Source organism: Oncorhynchus mykiss, chromosome 25, assembly GCF_057628025.1.
Source record: "Oncorhynchus mykiss isolate SJ-2025 chromosome 25, ASM5762802v1, whole genome shotgun sequence".
Classification (NCBI taxonomy): domain Eukaryota; kingdom Metazoa; phylum Chordata; class Actinopteri; order Salmoniformes; family Salmonidae; genus Oncorhynchus; species Oncorhynchus mykiss.
This window is the reverse complement of record NC_143046.1, coordinates 80834254-80859178: the sequence shown is the minus strand read 5'-3', so window position 1 is coordinate 80859178 and position 24925 is coordinate 80834254. Positions and strand designations below refer to the sequence as shown.

The 24925-nt window shown below is 43.1% G+C and overlaps 1 protein-coding gene across 2 annotated transcripts in view; it reads left to right on the top strand.

The window, feature by feature from the left end:
• The window catches only part of LOC118944354 (stAR-related lipid transfer protein 9), a 67822-nt gene that overhangs the window by 10846 nt on the left and 32051 nt on the right, over positions 1-24925 (top strand). For both annotated transcript variants that reach the window (XM_090221261.1, XM_090221262.1), the window contains exons 2-8: positions 7015-7084; positions 9272-9388; positions 21835-21951; positions 22185-22217; positions 22308-22369; positions 23816-23928; positions 24651-24793. In XM_090221261.1, coding sequence (XP_090077387.1) covers positions 7015-7084; positions 9272-9388; positions 21835-21951; positions 22185-22217; positions 22308-22369; positions 23816-23928; positions 24651-24793 — 655 coding nt within the window. The remainder of the gene's footprint in view (positions 1-7014; positions 7085-9271; positions 9389-21834; positions 21952-22184; positions 22218-22307; positions 22370-23815; positions 23929-24650; positions 24794-24925) is intronic.

The window sequence follows — 24925 nt, the reverse complement described above, 5'->3', positions numbered from 1 at the left end:
GTCATGAATATATTAATGATAAGTCTCTGTAACAGTCATTAATATATTCATGATAGGTCTCTGTAACAGCCGTTAATATATTAATGATAGGTCTCTGTAACAGTCATGAATATATTAATGATAGGTCTCTGTAACAGTCATTAATATATTCATGATAGGTATCTGTAACAGTCATGAATATATTAATGATAGGTCTCTGTAACAGTCATTAATATATTAATGATAGGTCTCTGTAACAGTCATGCATATATTAATGATAGGTCTCTGTAACAGTCATGAATATATTAATGATAGGTCTCTGTAACAGCCGTTAATATATTAATGATAGGTCTCTGTAACAGTCATGAATATATTAATGATAGGTCTCTGTAACAGTCATGAATATATTAATGATAGGTCTCTGTAACATCCGTTAATATATTAATGATAGGTCTCTGTAACAGTCATGAATATATTAATGATAGGTCTCTGTAACAGTCATGAATATATTAATGATAGGTCTCTGTAACAGCCGTTAATATATTAATGATAGGTCTCTGTAACAGCCGTTAATCTATTAATGATAGGTCTCTGTAACAGTCATGAATATATTAATGATAGGTCTCTGTAACAGCCGTTAATCTATTAATGATAGGTCTCTGTAACAGTCATGAATATATTAATGATAGGTCTCTGTAACAGTCATGAATATATTAATGATAGGTCTCTGTAACAGTCATTAATATATTCATGATAGGTCTCTGTAACAGTCATGAATATATTAATGATAGGTCTCTGTAACAGCCGTTAATATATTAATGATAGGTCTCTGTAACAGCCGTTAATCTATTAATGATAGGTCTCTGTAACAGCCGTTAATATATTAATGATAGGTCTCTGTAACAGTCATGAATATATTAATGATAGGTCTCTGTAACAGTCATGAATATATTAATGATAGGTCTCTGTAACAGTCATGAATATATTAATGATAGGTCTCTGTAACAGCCGTTAATATATTAATGATAGGTCTCTGTAACAGCCGTTAATCTATTAATGATAGGTCTCTGTAACAGCCGTTAATATATTAATGATAGGTCTCTGTAACAGCCGTTAATATATTAATGATAGGTCTCTGTAACAGTCATGAATATATTAATGATAGGTCTCTGTAACAGTCATTAATATATTCATGATAGGTCTCTGTAACAGTCATGAATATATTAATGATAGGTCTCTGTAACAGTCATGAATATATTAATGATAGGTCTCTGTAACAGTCATGAATATATTAATGATAGGTCTCTGTAACAGCCGTTAATCTATTAATGATAAGTCTCTGTAACAGTCATGAATCTAATAATGATAGGTCTCTGTAACAGTCATGAATCTAATAATGATAGGTCTCTGTAACAGTCATGAATATATTAATGATAGGTCTCTGTAACAGTCATGAATATATTAATGATAGGTCTCTGTAACAGCCGTTAATCTATTAATGATACGTCTATGTAACAGTCATGAATCTAATAATGATAAGTCTATGTAACAGTCATTAATATATTAATGATAGGTCTCTGTAACAGTCATGAATATATTAATGATAGGTCTCTGTAACAGTCATGAATATATTAATGATAGGTCTCTGTAACAGTCATGCATATATTAATGATAGGTCTCTGTAACAGTCATGAATCTAATAATGATAGGTCTCTGTAACAGCCGTTAATCTATTAATGATAGGTCTCTGTAACAGTCATGAATATATTAATGATAGGTCTCTGTAACAGTCATGAATCTAATAATGATAGGTCTCTGTAACAGTCGTTAATCTATTAATGATAGGTCTCTGTAACAGTCATGAATCTAATAATGATAGGTCTTTGTAACGGGCATTAATCTAATAATGATAAGTCTCTGTAACAGTCATGAATCTAACAATGATAAGTCTCTGTAACAGTCATGAATCGAATAATGATAAGTCTCTGTAACAGTCATGAATCTAATAATGATAAGTCTCTGTAACAGTCATGAATCTAATAATGATAGGTCTCTGTAACAGCCGTTAATCTACTGATGATAGGTCTCTGTAACAGCTGTTAATCTATTAATGATAGGTCTCTGTAACAGTCATGAATCTAATAATAATGATAGGTCTCTGTAACAGCCGTTAATCTATTAATGATAGGTCTATGTAACAGCCGTTAATCTAATAATGATAGGTCTCTGTAACAGTCATGAATCTAATAATGATAGGTCTATGTAACAGCCGTTAATCTAATAATGATAGGTCTATGTAACAGCCGTTAATCTAATAATGATAAGTCTCTGTAACAGCCGTTAATCTATTAATGATAGGTCTCTGTAACAGTCATGAATCTAATAATGATAGGTCTCTGTAACAGTCATGAATCTAATAATGTAGCAGCCGTTAATCTATTAATGATAGGTCTCTGTAACAGTCATGAATATATTAATGATAGGTCTCTGTAACAGTCATTAATATATTAATGATAGGTCTCTGTAACAGTCATGAATCTAATAATGATAAGTCTATGTAACAGTCATGAATATATTAATGATAAGTCTCTGTAACAGTCATTAATATATTCATGATAGGTCTCTGTAACAGCCGTTAATATATTAATGATAGGTCTCTGTAACAGTCATGAATATATTAATGATAGGTCTCTGTAACAGTCATTAATATATTCATGATAGGTATCTGTAACAGTCATGAATATATTAATGATAGGTCTCTGTAACAGTCATTAATATATTAATGATAGGTCTCTGTAACAGTCATGCATATATTAATGATAGGTCTCTGTAACAGTCATGAATATATTAATGATAGGTCTCTGTAACAGCCGTTAATATATTAATGATAGGTCTCTGTAACAGTCATGAATATATTAATGATAGGTCTCTGTAACAGTCATGAATATATTAATGATAGGTCTCTGTAACATCCGTTAATATATTAATGATAGGTCTCTGTAACAGTCATGAATATATTAATGATAGGTCTCTGTAACAGTCATGAATATATTAATGATAGGTCTCTGTAACAGCCGTTAATATATTAATGATAGGTCTCTGTAACAGCCGTTAATCTATTAATGATAGGTCTCTGTAACAGTCATGAATATATTAATGATAGGTCTCTGTAACAGCCGTTAATCTATTAATGATAGGTCTCTGTAACAGTCATGAATATATTAATGATAGGTCTCTGTAACAGTCATGAATATATTAATGATAGGTCTCTGTAACAGTCATTAATATATTCATGATAGGTCTCTGTAACAGTCATGAATATATTAATGATAGGTCTCTGTAACAGCCGTTAATATATTAATGATAGGTCTCTGTAACAGCCGTTAATCTATTAATGATAGGTCTCTGTAACAGCCGTTAATATATTAATGATAGGTCTCTGTAACAGTCATGAATATATTAATGATAGGTCTCTGTAACAGTCATGAATATATTAATGATAGGTCTCTGTAACAGTCATGAATATATTCATGATAGGTCTCTGTAACAGCCGTTAATATATTAATGATAGGTCTCTGTAACAGCCGTTAATCTATTAATGATAGGTCTCTGTAACAGCCGTTAATATATTAATGATAGGTCTCTGTAACAGCCGTTAATATATTAATGATAGGTCTCTGTAACAGTCATGAATATATTAATGATAGGTCTCTGTAACAGTCATTAATATATTCATGATAGGTCTCTGTAACAGTCATGAATATATTAATGATAGGTCTCTGTAACAGTCATGAATATATTAATGATAGGTCTCTGTAACAGTCATGAATATATTAATGATAGGTCTCTGTAACAGCCGTTAATCTATTAATGATAAGTCTCTGTAACAGTCATGAATCTAATAATGATAGGTCTCTGTAACAGTCATGAATCTAATAATGATAGGTCTCTGTAACAGTCATGAATATATTAATGATAGGTCTCTGTAACAGTCATGAATATATTAATGATAGGTCTCTGTAACAGCCGTTAATCTATTAATGATACGTCTATGTAACAGTCATGAATCTAATAATGATAAGTCTATGTAACAGTCATTAATATATTAATGATAGGTCTCTGTAACAGTCATGAATATATTAATGATAGGTCTCTGTAACAGTCATGAATATATTAATGATAGGTCTCTGTAACAGTCATGCATATATTAATGATAGGTCTCTGTAACAGTCATGAATCTAATAATGATAGGTCTCTGTAACAGCCGTTAATCTATTAATGATAGGTCTCTGTAACAGTCATGAATATATTAATGATAGGTCTCTGTAACAGTCATGAATCTAATAATGATAGGTCTCTGTAACAGTCGTTAATCTATTAATGATAGGTCTCTGTAACAGTCATGAATCTAATAATGATAGGTCTTTGTAACGGGCATTAATCTAATAATGATAAGTCTCTGTAACAGTCATGAATCTAACAATGATAAGTCTCTGTAACAGTCATGAATCGAATAATGATAAGTCTCTGTAACAGTCATGAATCTAATAATGATAAGTCTCTGTAACAGTCATGAATCTAATAATGATAGGTCTCTGTAACAGCCGTTAATCTACTGATGATAGGTCTCTGTAACAGCTGTTAATCTATTAATGATAGGTCTCTGTAACAGTCATGAATCTAATAATAATGATAGGTCTCTGTAACAGCCGTTAATCTATTAATGATAGGTCTATGTAACAGCCGTTAATCTAATAATGATAGGTCTCTGTAACAGTCATGAATCTAATAATGATAGGTCTATGTAACAGCCGTTAATCTAATAATGATAGGTCTATGTAACAGCCGTTAATCTAATAATGATAAGTCTCTGTAACAGCCGTTAATCTATTAATGATAGGTCTCTGTAACAGTCATGAATCTAATAATGATAGGTCTCTGTAACAGTCATGAATCTAATAATGTAGCAGCCGTTAATCTATTAATGATAGGTCTCTGTAACAGTCATGAATATATTAATGATAGGTCTCTGTAACAGTCATTAATATATTAATGATAGGTCTCTGTAACAGTCATGAATCTAATAATGATAAGTCTATGTAACAGTCATGAATATATTAATGATAAGTCTCTGTAACAGTCATTAATATATTCATGATAGGTCTCTGTAACAGCCGTTAATATATTAATGATAGGTCTCTGTAACAGTCATGAATATATTAATGATAGGTCTCTGTAACAGTCATTAATATATTCATGATAGGTATCTGTAACAGTCATGAATATATTAATGATAGGTCTCTGTAACAGTCATGAATATATTAATGATAGGTCTCTGTAACAGTCATGCATATATTAATGATAGGTCTCTGTAACAGTCATGAATATATTAATGATAGGTCTCTGTAACAGCCGTTAATATATTAATGATAGGTCTCTGTAACAGTCATGAATATATTAATGATAGGTCTCTGTAACAGTCATGAATATATTAATGATAGGTCTCTGTAACATCCGTTAATATATTAATGATAGGTCTCTGTAACAGTCATGAATATATTAATGATAGGTCTCTGTAACAGTCATGAATATATTAATGATAGGTCTCTGTAACAGCCGTTAATATATTAATGATAGGTCTCTGTAACAGCCGTTAATCTATTAATGATAGGTCTCTGTAACAGTCATGAATATATTAATGATAGGTCTCTGTAACAGCCGTTAATCTATTAATGATAGGTCTCTGTAACAGTCATGAATATATTAATGATAGGTCTCTGTAACAGTCATGAATATATTAATGATAGGTCTCTGTAACAGTCATTAATATATTCATGATAGGTCTCTGTAACAGTCATGAATATATTAATGATAGGTCTCTGTAACAGCCGTTAATATATTAATGATAGGTCTCTGTAACAGCCGTTAATCTATTAATGATAGGTCTCTGTAACAGCCGTTAATATATTAATGATAGGTCTCTGTAACAGTCATGAATATATTAATGATAGGTCTCTGTAACAGTCATGAATATATTAATGATAGGTCTCTGTAACAGTCATGAATATATTAATGATAGGTCTCTGTAACAGCCGTTAATATATTAATGATAGGTCTCTGTAACAGCCGTTAATCTATTAATGATAGGTCTCTGTAACAGCCGTTAATATATTAATGCTAGGTCTCTGTAACAGCCGTTAATATATTAATGATAGGTCTCTGTAACAGTCATGAATATATTAATGATAGGTCTCTGTAACAGTCATTAATATATTCATGATAGGTCTCTGTAACAGTCATGAATATATTAATGATAGGTCTCTGTAACAGTCATGAATATATTAATGATAGGTCTCTGTAACAGTCATGAATATATTAATGATAGGTCTCTGTAACAGCCGTTAATCTATTAATGATAAGTCTCTGTAACAGTCATGAATCTAATAATGATAGGTCTCTGTAACAGTCATGAATCTAATAATGATAGGTCTCTGTAACAGTCATGAATCTAATAATGATAGGTCTCTGTAACAGTCATGAATCTAATAATGATAAGTCTCTGTAACAGTCATGAATCTAATAATGATAAGTCTCTGTAGCAGCCATGATTATAATAATGATAGGTCTCTGTAACAGCCGTTAATCTATTAATGATAGGTCTCTGTAGCAGCCATGATTATAATAATGATAGGTCTCTGTAACAGCCGTTAATCTATTAATGATAGGTTTCTTTAGCAGCCATGAATCTAATAATGATAGGTCTCTGTTACAGTGGCCATGCTCTACCAACTGAGCCACATGGGACAAAATTATGGTTTTGTGTTCAACTAAAGTCTCTGTAGCAGCCATGATTATAATAATGATAGGTCTCTGTAACAGCCGTTAATCTATTAATGATAGGTTTCTTTAGCAGCCATGAATCTAATAATGATAGGTCTCTGTTACAGTGGCCATGCTCTACCAACTGAGCCACATGGGACAAAATTATGGTTTTGTGTTCAACTAAAGTATAACGATGTCTCCTCTCTTTCACAGGGAAAGCGTGGCTGGAGGGAGGCTAGCTGTCCAGGTAGAGGACAAGTTGGTGAGGATAAGGAATACCAAGGTGAGTGTATTATTACACAGATAAATGTTTAACTGTACAGATGCTATTGTCATCACCTCATCAGGTGTTATATGTGTTATACGTGTTAAGGGCAGGTGGGGGGCAGCAGGTCTCTGTGAGGAGGGAGTAGAAGGGGGCGTCTAGAGGGTGTCTTTTACTGTATCTCTGTCACACAGGATGTTTACAGTCAGGTCTGTCCACTTCCTGTCTGATTCCGCTGTTGTTTATTATGAGTGTGCAGAGCCTCACACAAACTCTGAGACACTGTTTAGAGGGAGGGACCTTCCTGACACACACACGTTCTAACAACACACACACGTTCCAACACACACACACGTTCTAACAACACACACACGTTCCAACAACACACACACGTTCCAACAACACACACACGTTCCAACAACACACACACATTCCAACAACACACACACATTCCAACAACACACACACGTTCCAACAACACACACACGTTCCAACAACACACACACGTTCCAACAACACACACACATCCCAACAACACACACACACATTACAACAACACACACATAACAACAACACACACATAACAACAACACACACATAACAACACACACATAACACACACACATTACAACAACACACACATAACACACACACATTACAACAACACACACATAACACACACATAAAAACACACATAACACACAAATAACAACACACACACACACATAACAACACACACATTCCAACAACACACACATAACACACACACACACGTTCCAACAACACACACATAACAACACACACACATTCCAACAACACACACATTCCAACAACACACACACATTCCAACAACACACACACACACATTACAACAACACACATTACAACAACACACACACATCCCAACAACACACACACACATTCCAACAACACACACACACACATTCCAACAACACACACACACATTCCAACAACACACACACATCCCAACAACACACTGTCTGTATTTGTCTCTAGTAGAAACCTATTGTAACACACTGTCTGTATTTGTCTCTAGTAGTAACCTATTGTAACACACTGTCTGTACTTGTCTCTAGTAGTAACCTATTGTAACACACTGTCTGTACTTGTCTCTAGTAGTAACCTATTGTAACACACTGTCTGTATTTGTCTCTAGTAGTAACCTATTGTAACACACTGTCTGTACTTGTCTCTAGTAGTAACCTATTGTAACACACTCTCTGTATTTGTCTCAAGTAGTAACCTATTGTAACACACTGTCTGTATTTGTCTCTTAGTAACCTATTGTAACACACTGTCTGTACTTGTCTCTAGTAGTAACCTATTGTAACACACTGTCTGTATTTGTCTCTTAGTAACCTATTGTAACACACTCTCTGTACTTGTCTCTAGTAGTAACCTATTGTAACACACTGTCTGTACTTGTCTCTAGTAGTAACCTATTGTAACACACTGTCTGTACTTGTCTCTAGTAGTAACCTATTGTAACACACTGTCTGTACTTGTCTCTAGTAGTAACCTATTGTAACACACTGTCTGTACTTGTCTCTAGTAGTAACCTATTGTAACACACTGTCTGTACTTGTCTCTAGTAGTAACCTATTGTAACACACTGTCTGTACTTGTCTCTAGTAGTAACCTATTGTAACACACTGTCTGTACTTGTCTCTAGTAGTAACCTATTGTAACACACTCTCTGTACTTGTCTCTAGTAGTAACCTATTGTAACACACTCTGTACTTGTCTCTAGTAGTAACCTATTGTAACACACTCTCTGTACTTGTCTCTAGTAGTAACCTATTGTAACACACTGTCTGTACTTGTCTCTAGTAGTAACCTATTGTAACACACTGTCTGTATTTGTCTCTAGTAGTAACCTATTGTAACACACTGTCTGTACTTGTCTCTAGTAGTAACCTATTGTAACACACTGTCTGTACTTGTCTCTAGTAGTAACCTATTGTAACACACTGTCTGTACTTGTCTCTAGTAACCTATTGTAACACACTGTCTGTACTTGTCTCTAGTAGTAACCTATTGTAACACACTCTCTGTACTTGTCTCTAGTAGTAACCTACGGTAATGGACAAAGTACAATGTGTACGTTTGGAGTTTTAAACTCTCAAGTCCCTGTATGTCTGTCTGTCTGTGTCCTTGTCTAACTGTCTGTCCATCTCTCCACAGCTGGATGGACGTCACGACGGCCCTGGGGAATCCAGGGAGAAGGTGCTGGAGTTTGGTTTTGACTACTGCTACTGGTCTGTTGCCCCAGAGGAACCACACTACGCCTCACAAGAAGAGGTAACGAGTCCTGAGACCTGAACTTTGACTGTAGTTCCTCGACTGTAGTTCCAGGTCCTGCCAAACCTGGGCCCTTCTGTACACCAACTCTTCAAACTCCCGCACCGCTAGAGATTCCACATCGGCTACAATTGTTTAGTTACGGTGTTTTTGTGTCATGTTGTGTGCCTGCTGGGTGAAGGCAGCCCCAGTCATGTGCGTGTCAGGCAGCCTGGCGACGTTGGGTAGGGTGTTCAATCACAACCACTGGGCCGTGTTCAATAGGGCATGCAAATGAAAACGAAAATTAGGGTTTCTATTTGTACAAATCTGTTCCGGTTTTCTTCCGTCGAAGGAGAGGAGGACCAAAATGCAGCGTGGTTATTTGTATACATCTTTAATAAAGATGAAAACACGAAAAATACAAAACAATACACGTACCGTGAAAACCTAAACAGCCTATACTGGTGCAAACTAACACAGAGACAGGAACAATCACCCACGAAACACTCAAAGAATATGGCTGCCTAAATATGGTTCCCAATCAGAGACAACGATAAACACCTGCCTCTGATTGAGAACCACTCCAGGCAACCATAGACTTTTCTAGACAACCCCACTAACCACAATCCCATGACCTACAAAAAACCCCTAGACAAAACACACCACATAAATAACCCATGTCACACCCTGGCCTGACCAAAATAATAAAGAAAACACAAAATACTAAGACCAGGGCGTGACAAAATCCAGGTAGTCACTCCCTGTTTTTTTCCCTTTGGTGCCTAATGAACATGACGCTCGTCTGAAGGAAGAGCCCAGGGGAATTAACACTGTCCCCCCCCACTAAAGGGATAGGATATCAGCTCCATCTGTTCTCCAGAGTTCTGTTGAGCATCACGTTTCCTTTTATGTCTCTGTGATTGGCTGATTAGATCTGTTTGTGTTTCTCTGATTGGTGGGTGCTACCTTTTTCCTGGTACTGAGCGGAGGAGGAGCCAGAATAAGACCCACCCCCTCGGAACACAGAGTAGTGGACATCGTTTCTCTTATGGCGCCATGGCAGGAAAATGTACTACAACATTGTGTCATGTTAGTTAGGGTTCCATTTATAGAACTCAAACTTGATGAATGCTGTATTGTCTTGTAGCTCTGATTCCCGGCTGATTTATTTACAAACCAACATTTCATCAAGGACAAGCTATGCAAGCAGTGTACCAACATGGGGAAAAAGCCTTCACCCACCCCGGCCTGGTCTAGATGTCCCACAGTGTTGTTCTGGTCTCTGTCAGTGGAGACTGTGGAGACTTTCTGCTTCTCAATTCAATTGAATGGCTTTATTGGCATGGGAAACATATGTTAACATTGCCAAAGCAAGTGAAGTAGATAATAAACAAAAGTGAAATAACAATAAAAATAACATTACACTCACAGAAGTTCCAAAAGAATAAAGACATTTCAAAGTACAAAAGGGAAAATAAATAAACATAAATATGGGTTGTATTTACAATGGTGTTTGTTCTTCACTGGTTGCCCTTTTCTTGTTGCAACAGGTCACAAATCTACTGCTGTGATGACACACTGTGGTATTTCACCCAGTAGATATGGGAGTTTATCAACATTGGGTTTGTTTTCTAATTCTTTGTGGATCTGTGTCTCCCCACTCTTTCTCTCTCTCTCTGTCTCTCTGTCTGTCTCACTCTCACTCTCTCACTCTCTCTCTCTCTCTCTCTCTCTGTCTGTCTCTCTCTCTGTCTCACTCTCGCTCTCTCTCTTTGTCTCTCTCTCTGTCTCTCTATTAAATAAAATTTAAATTCCCTATCACCCTCTCGCTCTCACTGTCACTCTCTCTCTCTCTCTCTCTGTCTCTCTGTCTGTCTCACTCTCACTCTCTCGCTCTCTCTCTCTCTCTGTCTGTCTCTCTGTCTGTCTCACTCTCTCTCGCTCTCTATCTTTGTCTCTCTCTCTCTGTCTCTCTATTAAATTACATTTAAATTCCCTATCACCCTCTATCGCTCTCACTGTCACTCTCTTTCCTCTCTTTTCTCTATCGACCCATTCTCTCCATCTGAGTTGTCGGGGCGGCCCCACCACTACATTCCTCTGGTGACTCGTAGTGGGCGAGGAGGAGGGCAAACATGGGCATGGGTTTTCTATTTAATTCTGTGGAGCATGGTCACTGGATCACAGGCTGACCTCTGAGGCCTGTGAGTGTGTGACTGTTCCACACAAACCCAGTCAGTGGCACCAGAGCCGACATTTATCAGTCACACGTCACAAATAGTTGCTAGGTCTACCCTTCTCTCTAGCGTCTGTCCCGAAGAATGTATAATATGTTTACATTGCTGTATGTTGACAAGTAAACTGCTTGTGTCAGGTGACTTAAGCCTAACACTATGGAATGGTCTAGAGGCCAGATAACAGATAGCCTGTGTTGTTTGTGCACTTTCACAAACCTTTATTGCCTTAGAAGTTTCAACTTTCCCCAGACTTTCACACACAGACGTAATTATTGAAAAATAATAGTTTTGTTTTCTTTCTTTATCAGTACCTTTCATGTAATAGACCTGCTCATCATTTCTACAGTCGTTAATTGCATTAAAAAAGTGTCACTATTTTAGATACGTGTTGTGTTTTTCTCAGGCACTATGTCAGTATGCTGTAGTGTAGTGTAGTTTTATGCTGTAGTGTAGTTTTGTGCTGTAGTGTAGTTTTGTGCTGTAGTGTAGTTTTATGCTGTAGTGTAGTTTATGCTGTAGTGTAGTTTTATGCTGTAGTGTAGTTTTGTGTTGTCTACCCTCCACTGCCCTGAACCTAAGTCCCTGTCACTAGCCGTCATACCACCTGTTACTCTACCCTGCACCTTAGAGACTGCTGCCCCTATGTGTTATGTTCGTCGATGGAAGGATCGGACCAAGGTGCAGGGTGGTAGGCGTACATTTTCATTTATTAGATGAACACAGAAAAAACAACAAATAAAAAACATGTCTAGTAGAGCTAAACAGCACAGCACCAAAAACAAGATCCCACAAACTACAGGTGGGAAAAGGCTACCTAAGTATGATCCCCAATCAGAGACAACGATAGACATCTGCCTCTGATTGGGAACCATATCCGGCCAACAAAGAAATAGAAAACATAGATTGCCCACCCTAGTCACACCCTGACCTAACCAAATAGAGAATTAAAAGGATCTCTAAGGTCAGGGCGTGACACTATGTATATAGTCATTGAACACTGGTCATTTTAATAATGTTTACATACTGTTTTACCCACTTTATATATACATTGTGCATTGGAAAAGTATCCAGACCCTTTGACTTGTTCAACATTTTATTACGTTACAGCCTTTTTATTAAATTGATTAAATCATTTCTTCCCCTCATCAATCTACACACAATACCAACCCATAATGACAAAGCGAAAACAGATTTTAAGAAATGCTTGCAAATTGAGCTCAGGTCTATCCTGTTTCCATTGATAATCCATGAAATGTTTCTACAACGTGATTGGAGTCACTCTGTGGTCAATTCAATTGATTGGACATGATTTGGAAAGGCACACCCCTGTCTATTTAAGGTCCCACAGCTGACAGTGCATTTTTTATACATTTTCTAATAAAAAAATATAAAAACTGTTTTTGCTTTGTCATTATGGGGAATTGTGTGTAGATTGATGAGAAAAAAAAAATAGAATCCATTTTAGAATAGGGCGGTAATGTAACACAATGTGGAAAAAGTCAAGGGGTCAGAATAATATCTGAATGCACTGTAAATACTGTATTCTAGTCATAGCTCATCCTGTATAACTACTGCTGTACACACCTTTTCTACTCATATACTGTCCATACTGTCTACACACCATCATATACACTGAGTGACCCAAACATTAGGAACAACCTAAATTTGTCGGGGCATGGACTCTACAAGGTGTTGAAAGCGATCCGCAGGGATGCTGGCCAATGTTGACTCCAATGCTTCCCACAGTTGTGCCAAGTTGGCTGGATGTCCTTTGGGTGGTGGACCATTCTTGATATACGCGGGAAACTGTTGAGCGTGAAAAACCCAGCAGCGTTGCAGTTCTTCACACAAACAAGTTTGCCTGCCTACCTTCATACCCTGTTCAAAGGCACTTAAATATTTTGTCTTGCCCATTCACCCTCTGAATGGAACACAGGGACTCCTGAGTGGCACAGCGGTCTAAGGCACTGCATCTCAGTGCAAGAGGTGTCACTATAGTACTTGGTTCGACTCCAGGCTGTATCCCATCCGGCTGTGATTGGGAGTCCCATAGGGTGTGATTGGGAGTCCCATCCGGCTTGGCCGGATCAGGCCGTCATTGTAAATAAGAATTTGTTCTTAACTGACTTGCCCAGTTAAATAAAGGTTAAAAAACATACGCAAGCGGTCTAAGGTACTGCATCACAGTGCTTGAGGCGTTACTACAGACACGTGTTCAATCCCAGGCTGTGTTACAGCTGGCCGTGACTGGGAGATCCATGAGGCGGCGCACAGTTGTCCGGGTTAGGGGAGGGTTTGGCCGGCAGGGATGTCCTGTCGCGCACTAGCGTCTCCTGTGGCAGGCCGGGTGTAGTGCTTGCCTGGTGCGTGGTGTTTCCTCCGACACATTGGTGTGGCTGGCTACCGGGTTAAGTGGGCATTGTGTCAAGAAGCAGTGTGGCTAGGCTGGGTAGTTTATTGGAGGTCGCACGACCTTCGCCCCTCCTGAGTCCGTACGGGAGTTGCAGCGATGGGACAAGACTAACTACCAATTGGATATCAAGAAATTGGGAAGAAAAAAGGGCAATTAAAAAATATATATTTGTATTTTTTTTTTACCCCTGTCTCACGGGCCGGATTGAAGTGCCCGGCGGGCCCCCCTTGCCATGCACAATGCCAAGCGTTGGCTGGAGTGGTGTAAAGCTCACCGCCATTGGACTCTGAAGCAGTGGAAATGTGTTCTCAGGAGGGATGAATCACACTTCACCATTTGGCTGTTCGACAGACGCTACCGGCCCAAATGCATAGTGCTAACTGTAGAGTTGGGTGGAGGAGTAATAATGACATAGGGAAGTCTTAATGCTACCACATACAATGAAATTGGTTCTCTAGATCGGTGTGGAAGAACTTGACTGGCCTGCACAGAGCCCTGACCTCAACCCCATCGAACACCTTTAGGATGAATTGGAACACCGACTGTGAGCCAGGACTAATCGCCCAACATCAGTGCCCAACCTCACTAATGCTCTTGTGGCTGGATGGAAGCAAGTCCCTGCAGCAATGTTCCAACAAGTGGAAAGCCTTCCCAGAAGAGTGGAGGCTTTTATAGAAACAAAGGGGGACCATATTAATGCCCATGATTTTAGAATGAGATGTTCAACGAGCAGGTGTCCACATACTTTTGCCATTTTGGCCATGTAGTGTAGCTCATTGTAATATTTTTTCTACTTTACATTGCATTTTAGTTACACTGTTGATACACACTGCATATTTATTTATAAACTGGATTCTTAACATAGACATATTTGTGGACTTTGTTGACATTTTACTACATTGTTAGGAGCTAGTTACATTAAAAAAAATCTGAAACCGCTATAACATCTGAAACTAAACTGTATTCACAACCAATAAACAAATAGATTTTTACTTTACTTTTCCTAAATGCAGCTTTACCCAACCAATGCCCACTGTTAGCCCAAGGACCCCATGCTATATGAGATAGTGTGTAGAAGTAGGGAAGTGAACTTAAGGGGCTGTTTTTCGGCTTTGGTGGTTTCTTAGAAGAACTGAAGAACTTCAACTGACGTCATAGCACACACACACACACACACACACACACACACACACACACACACACACACACACACACACACACACACACACACACACACACACACACACACTCACACAAGTTTTCCAGTCCAGGGGCTTGTGTAGAGTTGAGCAGGCCACATGAAAACCAAACCCAGCCACTGAAGTCAGACAACCGGATTAGTCATGGATTAGTAGACAGCTGCCTGCCTCCTTCTCCCCATCGCTCTCTCTCCCTCTATCTCTCTATTTCTCTCTCCCTCTTCTCCCCATCGCTCTCTCTCCCTCTATCTCTCTATTTCTCTCTCCCTCTTCTCCCCATTGCTCTCTCTCCCTCTATCTCTCTCTCTCTCTTTCTCCCTCTTCTCCCCATTGCTCTCTCTCCCTCTATCTCTCTATTTCTCTCTCCGTCTTCTCCCCATCGCTCTCTCTCCCTCTATCTCTCTATTTCTCTCTTCGTCTTCTCCCCATCGCTCTCTCTCCCTCTATCTCTCTATTTCTCTCTCCCTCTTCACCCCATCGCTCTCTCTCCCTCTATCTCTCTATTTCTCTCTCCCTCTTCTCCCCATCGCTCTCTCTCCCTCTATCTCTCTATTTCTCTCTCCCTCTTCTCCCCATCGCTCTCTCTCCCTCTATTTCTCTCGCCCTCTTCTCCCCATCGCTCTCTTTCTCCCTCCATCTCACTCTTTCTCTCTTCCTCTTCTCCCTATCGCTCTCTTTCTCCATCTCCCTCTTAGTTTTTCCTCTGCATTGACAGGCTCCAGGCTTACAACCTAAAGAGTATCCCAGTTACAAAACAAGCTCTTATAACCACCAGTTATCCAGTTATTAATTAATTAATCCTGGGTTGGCTCACTGGAGTGGACACCCCCCCCCCCCTCCCCCAGACACACACACCAACTGGACCTCCTTCTTCATCCTCCTTTCTCCTCCCCCTTCCTCATCTTTTTTCGTCCTTCTTCGTGTTTCCTCCCCTCCCACTTTCTCGTCTTTCCATGTTCTTCTTCCCCTTCTCCCTTGCCCCTTCCCTCTCCTTCCTCGTCCTTCCTAACCCTTCCCTCTCCTTCCTCGTCCTTCCTAACCCTTCCCTCTCCTTCCTCGTCCTTCCTAACCCTTCCTTCTCCTTTCTCTTTCTTCCTAACCCTTCCCCATCCTTCCTCCTCCTTCCTCGTCCTTCCTACCCCTTCCTTCTCCTTTCTCTTTCTTCCTAACCCTTCCCCATCCCTCCTCCTCCTTCCTCCACCTTCCTCGTCCTTCCTACCCCTTCCTCCACCTTCCTCGTCCTTCCTACCCCTTTCTCCTCCTTCCTTGTCCTTCCTACCCCTTCCTTCTCCTTTCTCTTTCTTCCTAACCCTTCGCCATCCTTCCTCCTCCTTGCTCCACCTTCCTCGTCCTTCCTACCCCTTTCTCCTCCTTCCTCGTCCTTTTTGTACCTTCCTCGTTCTTCTTACCCCTTCTTCCTCCTTCCTCGTCCTTCCTACCCCATCTTACCCTTTCCTCCACCTTCCTCGTCCTTCCTACCCCTTCTTCCTCCTTCCTCATCCGTCATACCCCTTCCTCCTCCTCCTTCCTCGTACTTCCTAACCCTTCCTCCTCCTTCCTCCTCCTTCCTCATCCTTCCTACACTTTCCTCGTCCTTCCTACCCCTTCCTCCTTCCTCGCTCCTTCCTACCCCTTTCTCCTCCTTCCTCGTCCTTCCTACCCCTTCCTCGTCCTTCCTACCCCTTCTTCCTCCTTCCCCATCCGTCATACCCCTTCCTCCTCCTTCCTCCTCCTTCCTAACCCTTCCTCCTCCTTCCTCATCCTTCCTACACCTTCCTCGTCCTTCCTACCTCTTCCTCCTTCCTCGCTCCTTCCTAACCCTTCTCCTCCTTCCTCGTCCTTCCTACCCCTTCCTCGTCCTTCCTACCCATTCCTCCTCGTTCCTCGTACTTCCTAACCCTTCCTCCTCCTTCCTCCTCCTTCCTCATCCTTCCTACACTTTCCTCGTCCTTCCTACCCCTTCCTCCTTCCTCGCTCCTTCCTACCCCTTTCTCCTCCTTCCTCGTCCTTCCTACCCCTTCCTCGTCCTTCCTACCCCTTCTTCCTCCTTCCTCATCCGTCATACCCCTTCCTCCTCCTTCCTCCTCCTTCCTAACCCTTCCTCCTCCTTCCTCATCCTTCCTACACCTTCCTCGTCCTTCGTACCCCTTCCTCCTTCCTCGCTCCTTCCTACCCCTTCTCCTCCTTCCTCGTCCTTCCTACCCCTTCTCCTCCTTCCTCGTCCTTCCTACCCCTTCCTCGTCCTTCCTACCCATTCCTCCTCGTTCCTCGTCCTTCCTACCTCTTCCCCTTCTTTCCTCTGTCTTCCTCGTCCTTCCTCCCCCTCCTCTTCCTTCCCCTCCTTCCTCACCCTCTCTCCTCCTTCCTCCCTCTTCCCCTTCTCCTGCCTCCCACTTCCTCCTCCTTCTATATTCTGCTTTCCTCTCTTCATTGTGAAGCATGTTTTAATTAATTTCATTTTTTTTCAAGAGAAGGAAAGCAAACCTCAAGCCTTTTGTCAGATGCCATTTCCTCTGGGCTGGTTGGACCTACACACACACACGCACACACACAAACACACACGCACACTCACACGCACACACACACAGACAGAACCTTCCTGTTGATGCAAGTGTTTAGTCTTTCCCTGTGTGTTTTGGTCATTTATTCTACAGACTCTGGTCCTTCTCCTCTGTTTCTGTTGGCTCTCTGGCTCAATTCTTTATGACCTGCTTGAATCTGGATCATCCGTTAGTCCAACCGTCCCATAATGCACTGCATTTCTTACCTTACTGTTCTGCTTTGTTGTCCACATACCTCCAGGTTTGCTGTGCCACCACACCTGTAGGCCAGGCAAGGGTTCTGTGATAGTAGGTTGTTGCAGTGAGAGCCCATTGTGGTCTTTCAGGGATGCTTTCTACACAACAGCAGGGATTTCCCTCTACCAAATAATTGTAATATGACGAGACACAATAGAGTGTTTCAGATGAGAGTATGTCAGGGCCAGTGTTATTCATATTCCATAGAATACTCCCTGCCTGTGGAACTCAAAATAGAGGTAATAGAGATTAGAGATTCTGTTTGGTAGTGAGGAGGGGGAGAGAGGGAGAGACGGGTACAGGGGGGAGACAGGAGTGAGGGAGGAGGGAGAGAGCAAGAGAGTCCAGGGTAAGAGGTGTTAGGGGGAGAAACAGATATGGGATCAGGCTAGTGCACTAATCAAACCACTAGGTTGTGGACTGCCCAGTACCACAGTTCTATTAATTAGTCCTGTCCCGTGGTCCTGTCCCGTGGTCCTGTCCCGTGGTCCTGTCCCGTGGTCCTGTCCCGTGGTTCTGTCCCGTGGTCCTGTCCCGTGGTCCTGTCCCATGGTCCTGTCCTGTGGTTCTGTCCCGTGGTCCTGTCCCGTGGTCCTGTCCCGTGGTCCTGTCCCGTGGTCCTGTCCTGTGGTTCTGTCCCGTGTCTTAGCTGAGATTCTGTATGGTTGTTTCTGTTATGGCATGTGGTCAATGGTAGTTAGATAAGACATGAGACTACTGGTACTAGCCGAGCTGGTCTCCATGTTCACTGACTGACTGACTGACCGTCTGACTGACTGGCTGACTGACTGACTGACCGTCTGACTGACTGTCTGACTGACTGACTGACCGTCTGACTGACTGACCGTCTAACTGACTGACTGACCGTCTGACTGGCTGTCTGACTGACTGACTGACCGTCTGACTGACTGACTGTCTGACTGACCATCTGTCTGACTGACTGGCTGACTGACTGACTGACCGTCTGACTGACTGGCTGACTGACTGACTGACCGTCTGACTGACTGACTGACCGTCTGACTGACTGTCTGACTGACTGACCGTCTGACTGACTGACCGTCTAACTGACTGACTGACCGTCTGACTGGCTGTCTGACTGACTGACTGACCGTCTGACTGACTGACTGTCTGACTGACCGTCTGACTGACTGACTGACCGTCTGACTGACTGACTGACCGTCTGACTGACTGACTGACCGTCTGACTGACTGACTGGCCGTATAACTGACTGACTGACCGTCTGACTGACTGACTGACCGTCTGACTGACTGACTGACCATCTGACTGACTGACTGACTGGCTGACTGACTGACCGTCTGACTGACTGACTGACTGACCGTCTGACTGACTGACTGGCTACACATCTCTGGTCAATATTGACCCTCTTAGCTGGTGGGAGAAACTTTGACGTTGTTGATTTTACCTTGTTGATTATTAACACAGTTCACACAAAGGGGCCTCATTGTCATTGAAACTGACCTCCTTACCTTTTGGTTATCATGTGAAGCTTATTGAAGTGGCTTTACATGGACTGTAATAAAATATTTGAGGGCTATATCCAACCATAACACCTTCCCTGGATTGGTGTAGATGTAACCGGTGTGAAATGGCTAGCTAGTTAGCGGGGTGCGCGCTAATAGCGTTTCAATCGATGACATCACTTGCTCTGAGACCTTGAAGTAGTTGTTCCCCTTGCTCTGTAAGGGCCTCAGCTTTTGTGGAGCGATGAGTAACGATGTTTCGTGGGAGGCAGTTGTTGATGTGTGCAGAGGCTCCCTGGTTTGAGCCCAGGTAGGGGCGAAGAGAGGGACGGAAGCAAAACTGTTACATAGATTTGAGGGCTATATCCAACCATAACACCTTCCCTGGGTTGGTGTAACCTATTCTTCTGTTGGTCATTAGGTTGGCTGAGAGCCTCTACAGGAGAGGAGGAACAATGTTTGATCCTGTGTGATACTGGCTCTGGATCAGGTTCCTGCTGCTGGTGGTGTGTTTACCTGGGCCTAGCCCGGGACCTCCTGGGCTGCTGGGTGCCATACATATCCGTAGGCCTGGGGTCTGGGCGGCGGGTACTTCTCCAACCCCCTGATCTCTCCCTGGCCGAGGGGAGGAAGGAAAACAATGCGCCCAGACTGGCTATGTGTCTACGTGTATGGAACTTTCTCCGGATCTCTGCACAATCAGATCCTTCTCCTCAGGGAGGTTTATTTTTCTGCCCAACAACTAGCTTTCAAATCCCCCACCGTTGCGGCCATGCCACCCGGCCTCCCGTCCTGCCACCCAGCCTCCCGTCCTGCCACCCGGCCTCCCGTCCTGTCACCCAGCCTCCCGTCCTGCCACCCGGACTCCCGTCCTGCCACCCAGCCTCCCATCCTGCCACCCGGCCTCCCGTCCTGTCACCCAGCCTCCCGTCCTGCCACCCGGCCTCCCGTCCTGCCACCCAGCCTCCCGTCCTGCCACCCGGCCTCCCGTCCTGTCACCCAGCCTCCCGTCCTGCCACCCGGCCTCCCGTCCTGTCACCCGGCCTCCCGTCCTGCCACCCGGCCTCCCGTCCTGTTACCCAGCCTCCCGTCCTGCCACCCGGCCTCCCGTCCTGCCACCCAGCCTCCCGTCCTGCCACCCGGCCTCCCGTCCTGCCACCCGGCCTCCCGTCCTGCCACCCAGCCTCCCGTCCTGCCACCCAGCTTCCCATCCTGCCACCCGGCCTCTCGTCCCTCCTCCTTGCTTTAGCAGGGTGTTTACTCTTAGTATTAACTGACTTCCTGACTCCCTGGCTTTGCTCCTTACCCAAATCCCCCACCGTTGCGGCCATGCCACCCGGCCTCCCGTCCTGCCACCCAGCCTCCCGTCCTGCCACCCGGCCTCCCGTCCTGTCACCCAGCCTCCCGTCCTGCCACCCGGACTCCCGTCCTGCCACCCAGCCTCCCATCCTGCCACCCGGCCTCCCGTCCTGTCACCCAGCCTCCCGTCCTGCCACCCGGCCTCCCGTCCTGCCACCCAGCCTCCCGTCCTGCCACCCGGCCTCCCGTCCTGTCACCCAGCCTCCCGTCCTGCCACCCGGCCTCCCGTCCTGTCACCCGGCCTCCCGTCCTGCCACCCGGCCTCCCGTCCTGTCACCCAGCCTCCCGTCCTGCCACCCGGCCTCCCGTCCTGCCACCCAGCCTCCCGTCCTGCCACCCGGCCTCCCGTCCTGTCACCCAGCCTCCCGTCCTGCCACCCGGCCTCCCGTCCTGTCACCCGGCCTCCCGTCCTGCCACCCGGCCTCCCGTCCTGTTACCCAGCCTCCCGTCCTGCCACCCGGCCTCCCGTCCTGCCACCCAGCCTCCCGTCCTGCCACCCGGCCTCCCGTCCTGCCACCCGGCCTCCCGTCCTGCCACCCAGCCTCCCGTCCTGCCACCCAGCTTCCCATCCTGCCACCCGGCCTCTCGTCCCTCCTCCTTGCTTTAGCAGGGTGTTTACTCTTAGTATTAACTGACTTCCTGACTCCCTGGCTTTGCTCCTTACCCAAACGTCTCTGCAGGAAGCAACAACCCAGTACACTGGCTGGGTGGCACAGCGTTGTGCCTGGCTGGACCTAATCTGGATGTACTGTAGTCCGACAAAACACTCCATGACACAATGTATCACACCGAGGACGCTAACTGCTCTCGCCCATGCCACCCAGCCTCCCGTCCTGCCACTCTCACCCATGCCCTCATCTTCTAACTGTAGCCCTTAAACGTTGAACTTAATAAACACTGCCTGTCGTTGTGTTGTTGTGACCCAACACTTTCCCATCTTTACTATATAGTAGTTGGGTTTGTGTGCTCTCCTGTAGGTGTTCCAGGACCTGGGAGTGATGGTGCTGGCTGGGGCGTCAGAGGGCTACAACGTCTGTCTGTTTGCCTACGGGCAGACTGGCACTGGCAAGACCTACACCATGATGGGCACACTGGTGAGGAGGGGATTATAACTATCATATGGTAACACTTGACTTAATGCAGGCATAATGCATTATGATGCAGTTATAATGTGTTGTAAGGAAATTGTTACCTATCATATCATCTGGAACATGGCTGTTGGCATTCTCCGCTCTGCTATATGTGTTGAAAGAAGACACAGTGTCAATGGAGTTAATGACTCTTCTCTTTCCCTCCCTCCCTCACTTCCTCCTCCTCCTCCTCTCAGGACTCCATGGGCCTGACCCCCAGGATTTGTCAGGTAAGGAAGTGGTCCTATAATTCAGTCTACAGGGTCCTGGTGTGGTAGTGTCCTGGTTAATGACCAGTTCTATCTGTCTGGTCTCTACAGGGCCTGTTCAAATCTGATGACACATTCCCCGAAGGACACAACTCAAGCAGGGTTGAGATCAGGTAAGAGGGGTCTGTGTGTTTGAGGTAAGAGGGAACATTGTGTTTGAGGTAAGAGGGAACATTGTGTTTGAGGTAAGAGGGAGCATTGTGTTTGAGGTAAGGGGGAACATTGTGTTTGAGGTAAGGGGGAACATTGTGTTTGAGGTAAGGGGGAACATTGTGTTTGAGGTAAGGGGGAACATTGTGTTTGAGGTAAGGGGGAACATTGTGTTTGAGGTAAGAGGGAACATTGTGTTTGAGGTAAGGGGGAACATTGTGTTTGAGGTAAGAGGCACATTGTGTTTGAGGTAAGAGGAACATTGTGTTTGAGGTAAGGGGGAACATTGTGTTTGAGGTAAGGGGGAACATTGTGTTTGAGGTAAGAGGGAACATTGTGTTTGAGGTAAGGGGGAACATTGTGTTTGAGGTAAGAGGCACATTGTGTTTGAGGTAAGGGGGAACATTGTGTTTGAGGTAAGAGGAACATTGTGTTTGAGGTAAGAGGAACATTGTGTTTGAGGTAAGAGGAACATTGTGTTGAGGTAAGGGGGAACATTGTGTTTGAGGTAAGAGGAACATTGTGTTTGAGGTAAGGGGAACATTGTGTTTGAGGTAAGAGGAACATTGTGTTTGAGGTAAGGGGAACATTGTGTTTGAGGTAAGAGGAAACATTGTGTTTGAGGTAAGGGGAACATTGTGTTTGAGGTAAGAGGAAACATTGTGTTTGAGGTAAGAGGAACATTGTGTTTGAGGTAAGAGGGAACATTGTGTTTGAGGTAAGAGGAACATTGTGTTTGAGGTAAGAGGAAACATTGTGTTTGAGGTAAGAGGCACATTGTGTTTGAGGTAAGAGGAAACATTGTGTTTGAGGTAAGAGGAAACATTGTGTTTGAGGTAAGAGGAACATTGTGTTTGAGGTAAGAGGAAACATTGTGTTTGAGGTAAGAGGCACATTGTGTTTGAGGTAAGAGGAAACATTGTGTTTGAGGTAAGAGGAAACATTGTGTTTGAGGTAAGAGGAACATTGTGTTTGAGGTAAGAGGAACATTGTGTTTGAGGTAAGAGGAAACATTGTGTTTGAGGTAAGGGGAAACATTGTGTTTGAGGTAAGAGGAACATTGTGTTTGAGGTAAGAGGAAACATTGTGTTTGAGGTAAGGGGGAACATTGTGTTTGAGGTAAGAGGAACATTGTGTTTGAGGTAAGAGGAAACATTGTGTTTGAGGTAAGGGGAAACATTGTGTTTGAGGTAAGAGGAACATTGTGTTTGAGGTAAGAGGAAACATTGTGTTTGAGGTAAGGGGGAACATTGTGTTTGAGGTAAGAGGAACATTGTGTTTGAGGTAAGGGGAACATTGTGTTTGAGGTAAGAGGAAACATTGTGTTTGAGGTAAGAGGAACATTGTGTTGAGTGATGGTCTGACTCCGACTTTCAGTGAGTGTATTATTTACTATCCTTCATCTGCAGTTTCCTGGAGATCTACAATGAGCGTGTTCGTGACCTGCTGCGTGGCAGAGAGCAGAAGAAGAAACCCTCCCTACGGGTTAGGGAGCATCCTGAGAAAGGACCCTATGTACAAGGTGAAGGACAGAACAAGTGTCTACTAACAAGTGTGTACTACACTTGCTAGCTGACAGCTGACAGATTTGAACTCACTCTCTGCCAATATTTTCCTCCTGTGTTTGTCTTCAGTTGTACAATTTGATTACCTATACATTTCTTGCTAATTTAATCGTGTTAATCTCACTCTTAACAACCAGAAAGTTATTCTTCTGCATGACTTCTCTCTCTCTCTCGCCCTCATCTCTCTCTCTCTCTTCCCCTTCTCCCTCTATTCCTTCAAGCCCAACATCCACTCATTGTCCGTGTCAGGAGATATCCCAGAGTATCACAGGAAGTGATGTCACTTCCTGGTGGCATTAAGAAGCACATTGCTCTACTCTACACACTGAACACATTGTAATGTTTGGTTCTCCAGAGTCCCTTTGTCTCTCTCCCTTTCCCAAACCCTAACCACCGTTAAGTCTCTTGGTCTAAGAAGCATTCTAAAACAGTTTCATCATCACTGACTTCTACATTTACTGCAGAAAAAGAATGATGTCATAATTTGGAAATTAGAAGTTGAGGGTTACTGTGGCTGTGACACAAAACGTATGTAGCTCTGTGCTGGGAGTTTTTTCTACTGACAAACCGGAATCCTGAGGCAACAAAACTTAGTTGCTCATCACTTCCTAATCCCACACCACTGCCATCTCAACCAGGGTTGTTTAATTAAAGATTTGTCGATCTGTCCTCTCCTCAGACCTGTCCCAGCATGTGGTGTCTGACTACAAGCAGGCGGTGGACCTATTGGAGGAGGGCATTGCCAACCGCATCACCGCGGCAACACACATCCACGACACTAGCAGCAGATCCCATGCCATCTTCACCATCCAGTACACCCAGGTGAGGTCACAACCCGGTGTCAATCCAGTCCCAGCACTTAGATTCACTCACCCAGGTCACGACCCTGTTAATTCACCAATCACAGTAGTTCTTACTGCAATTAAAGCATTGAAAAAGTATGTTTTTTTTGTC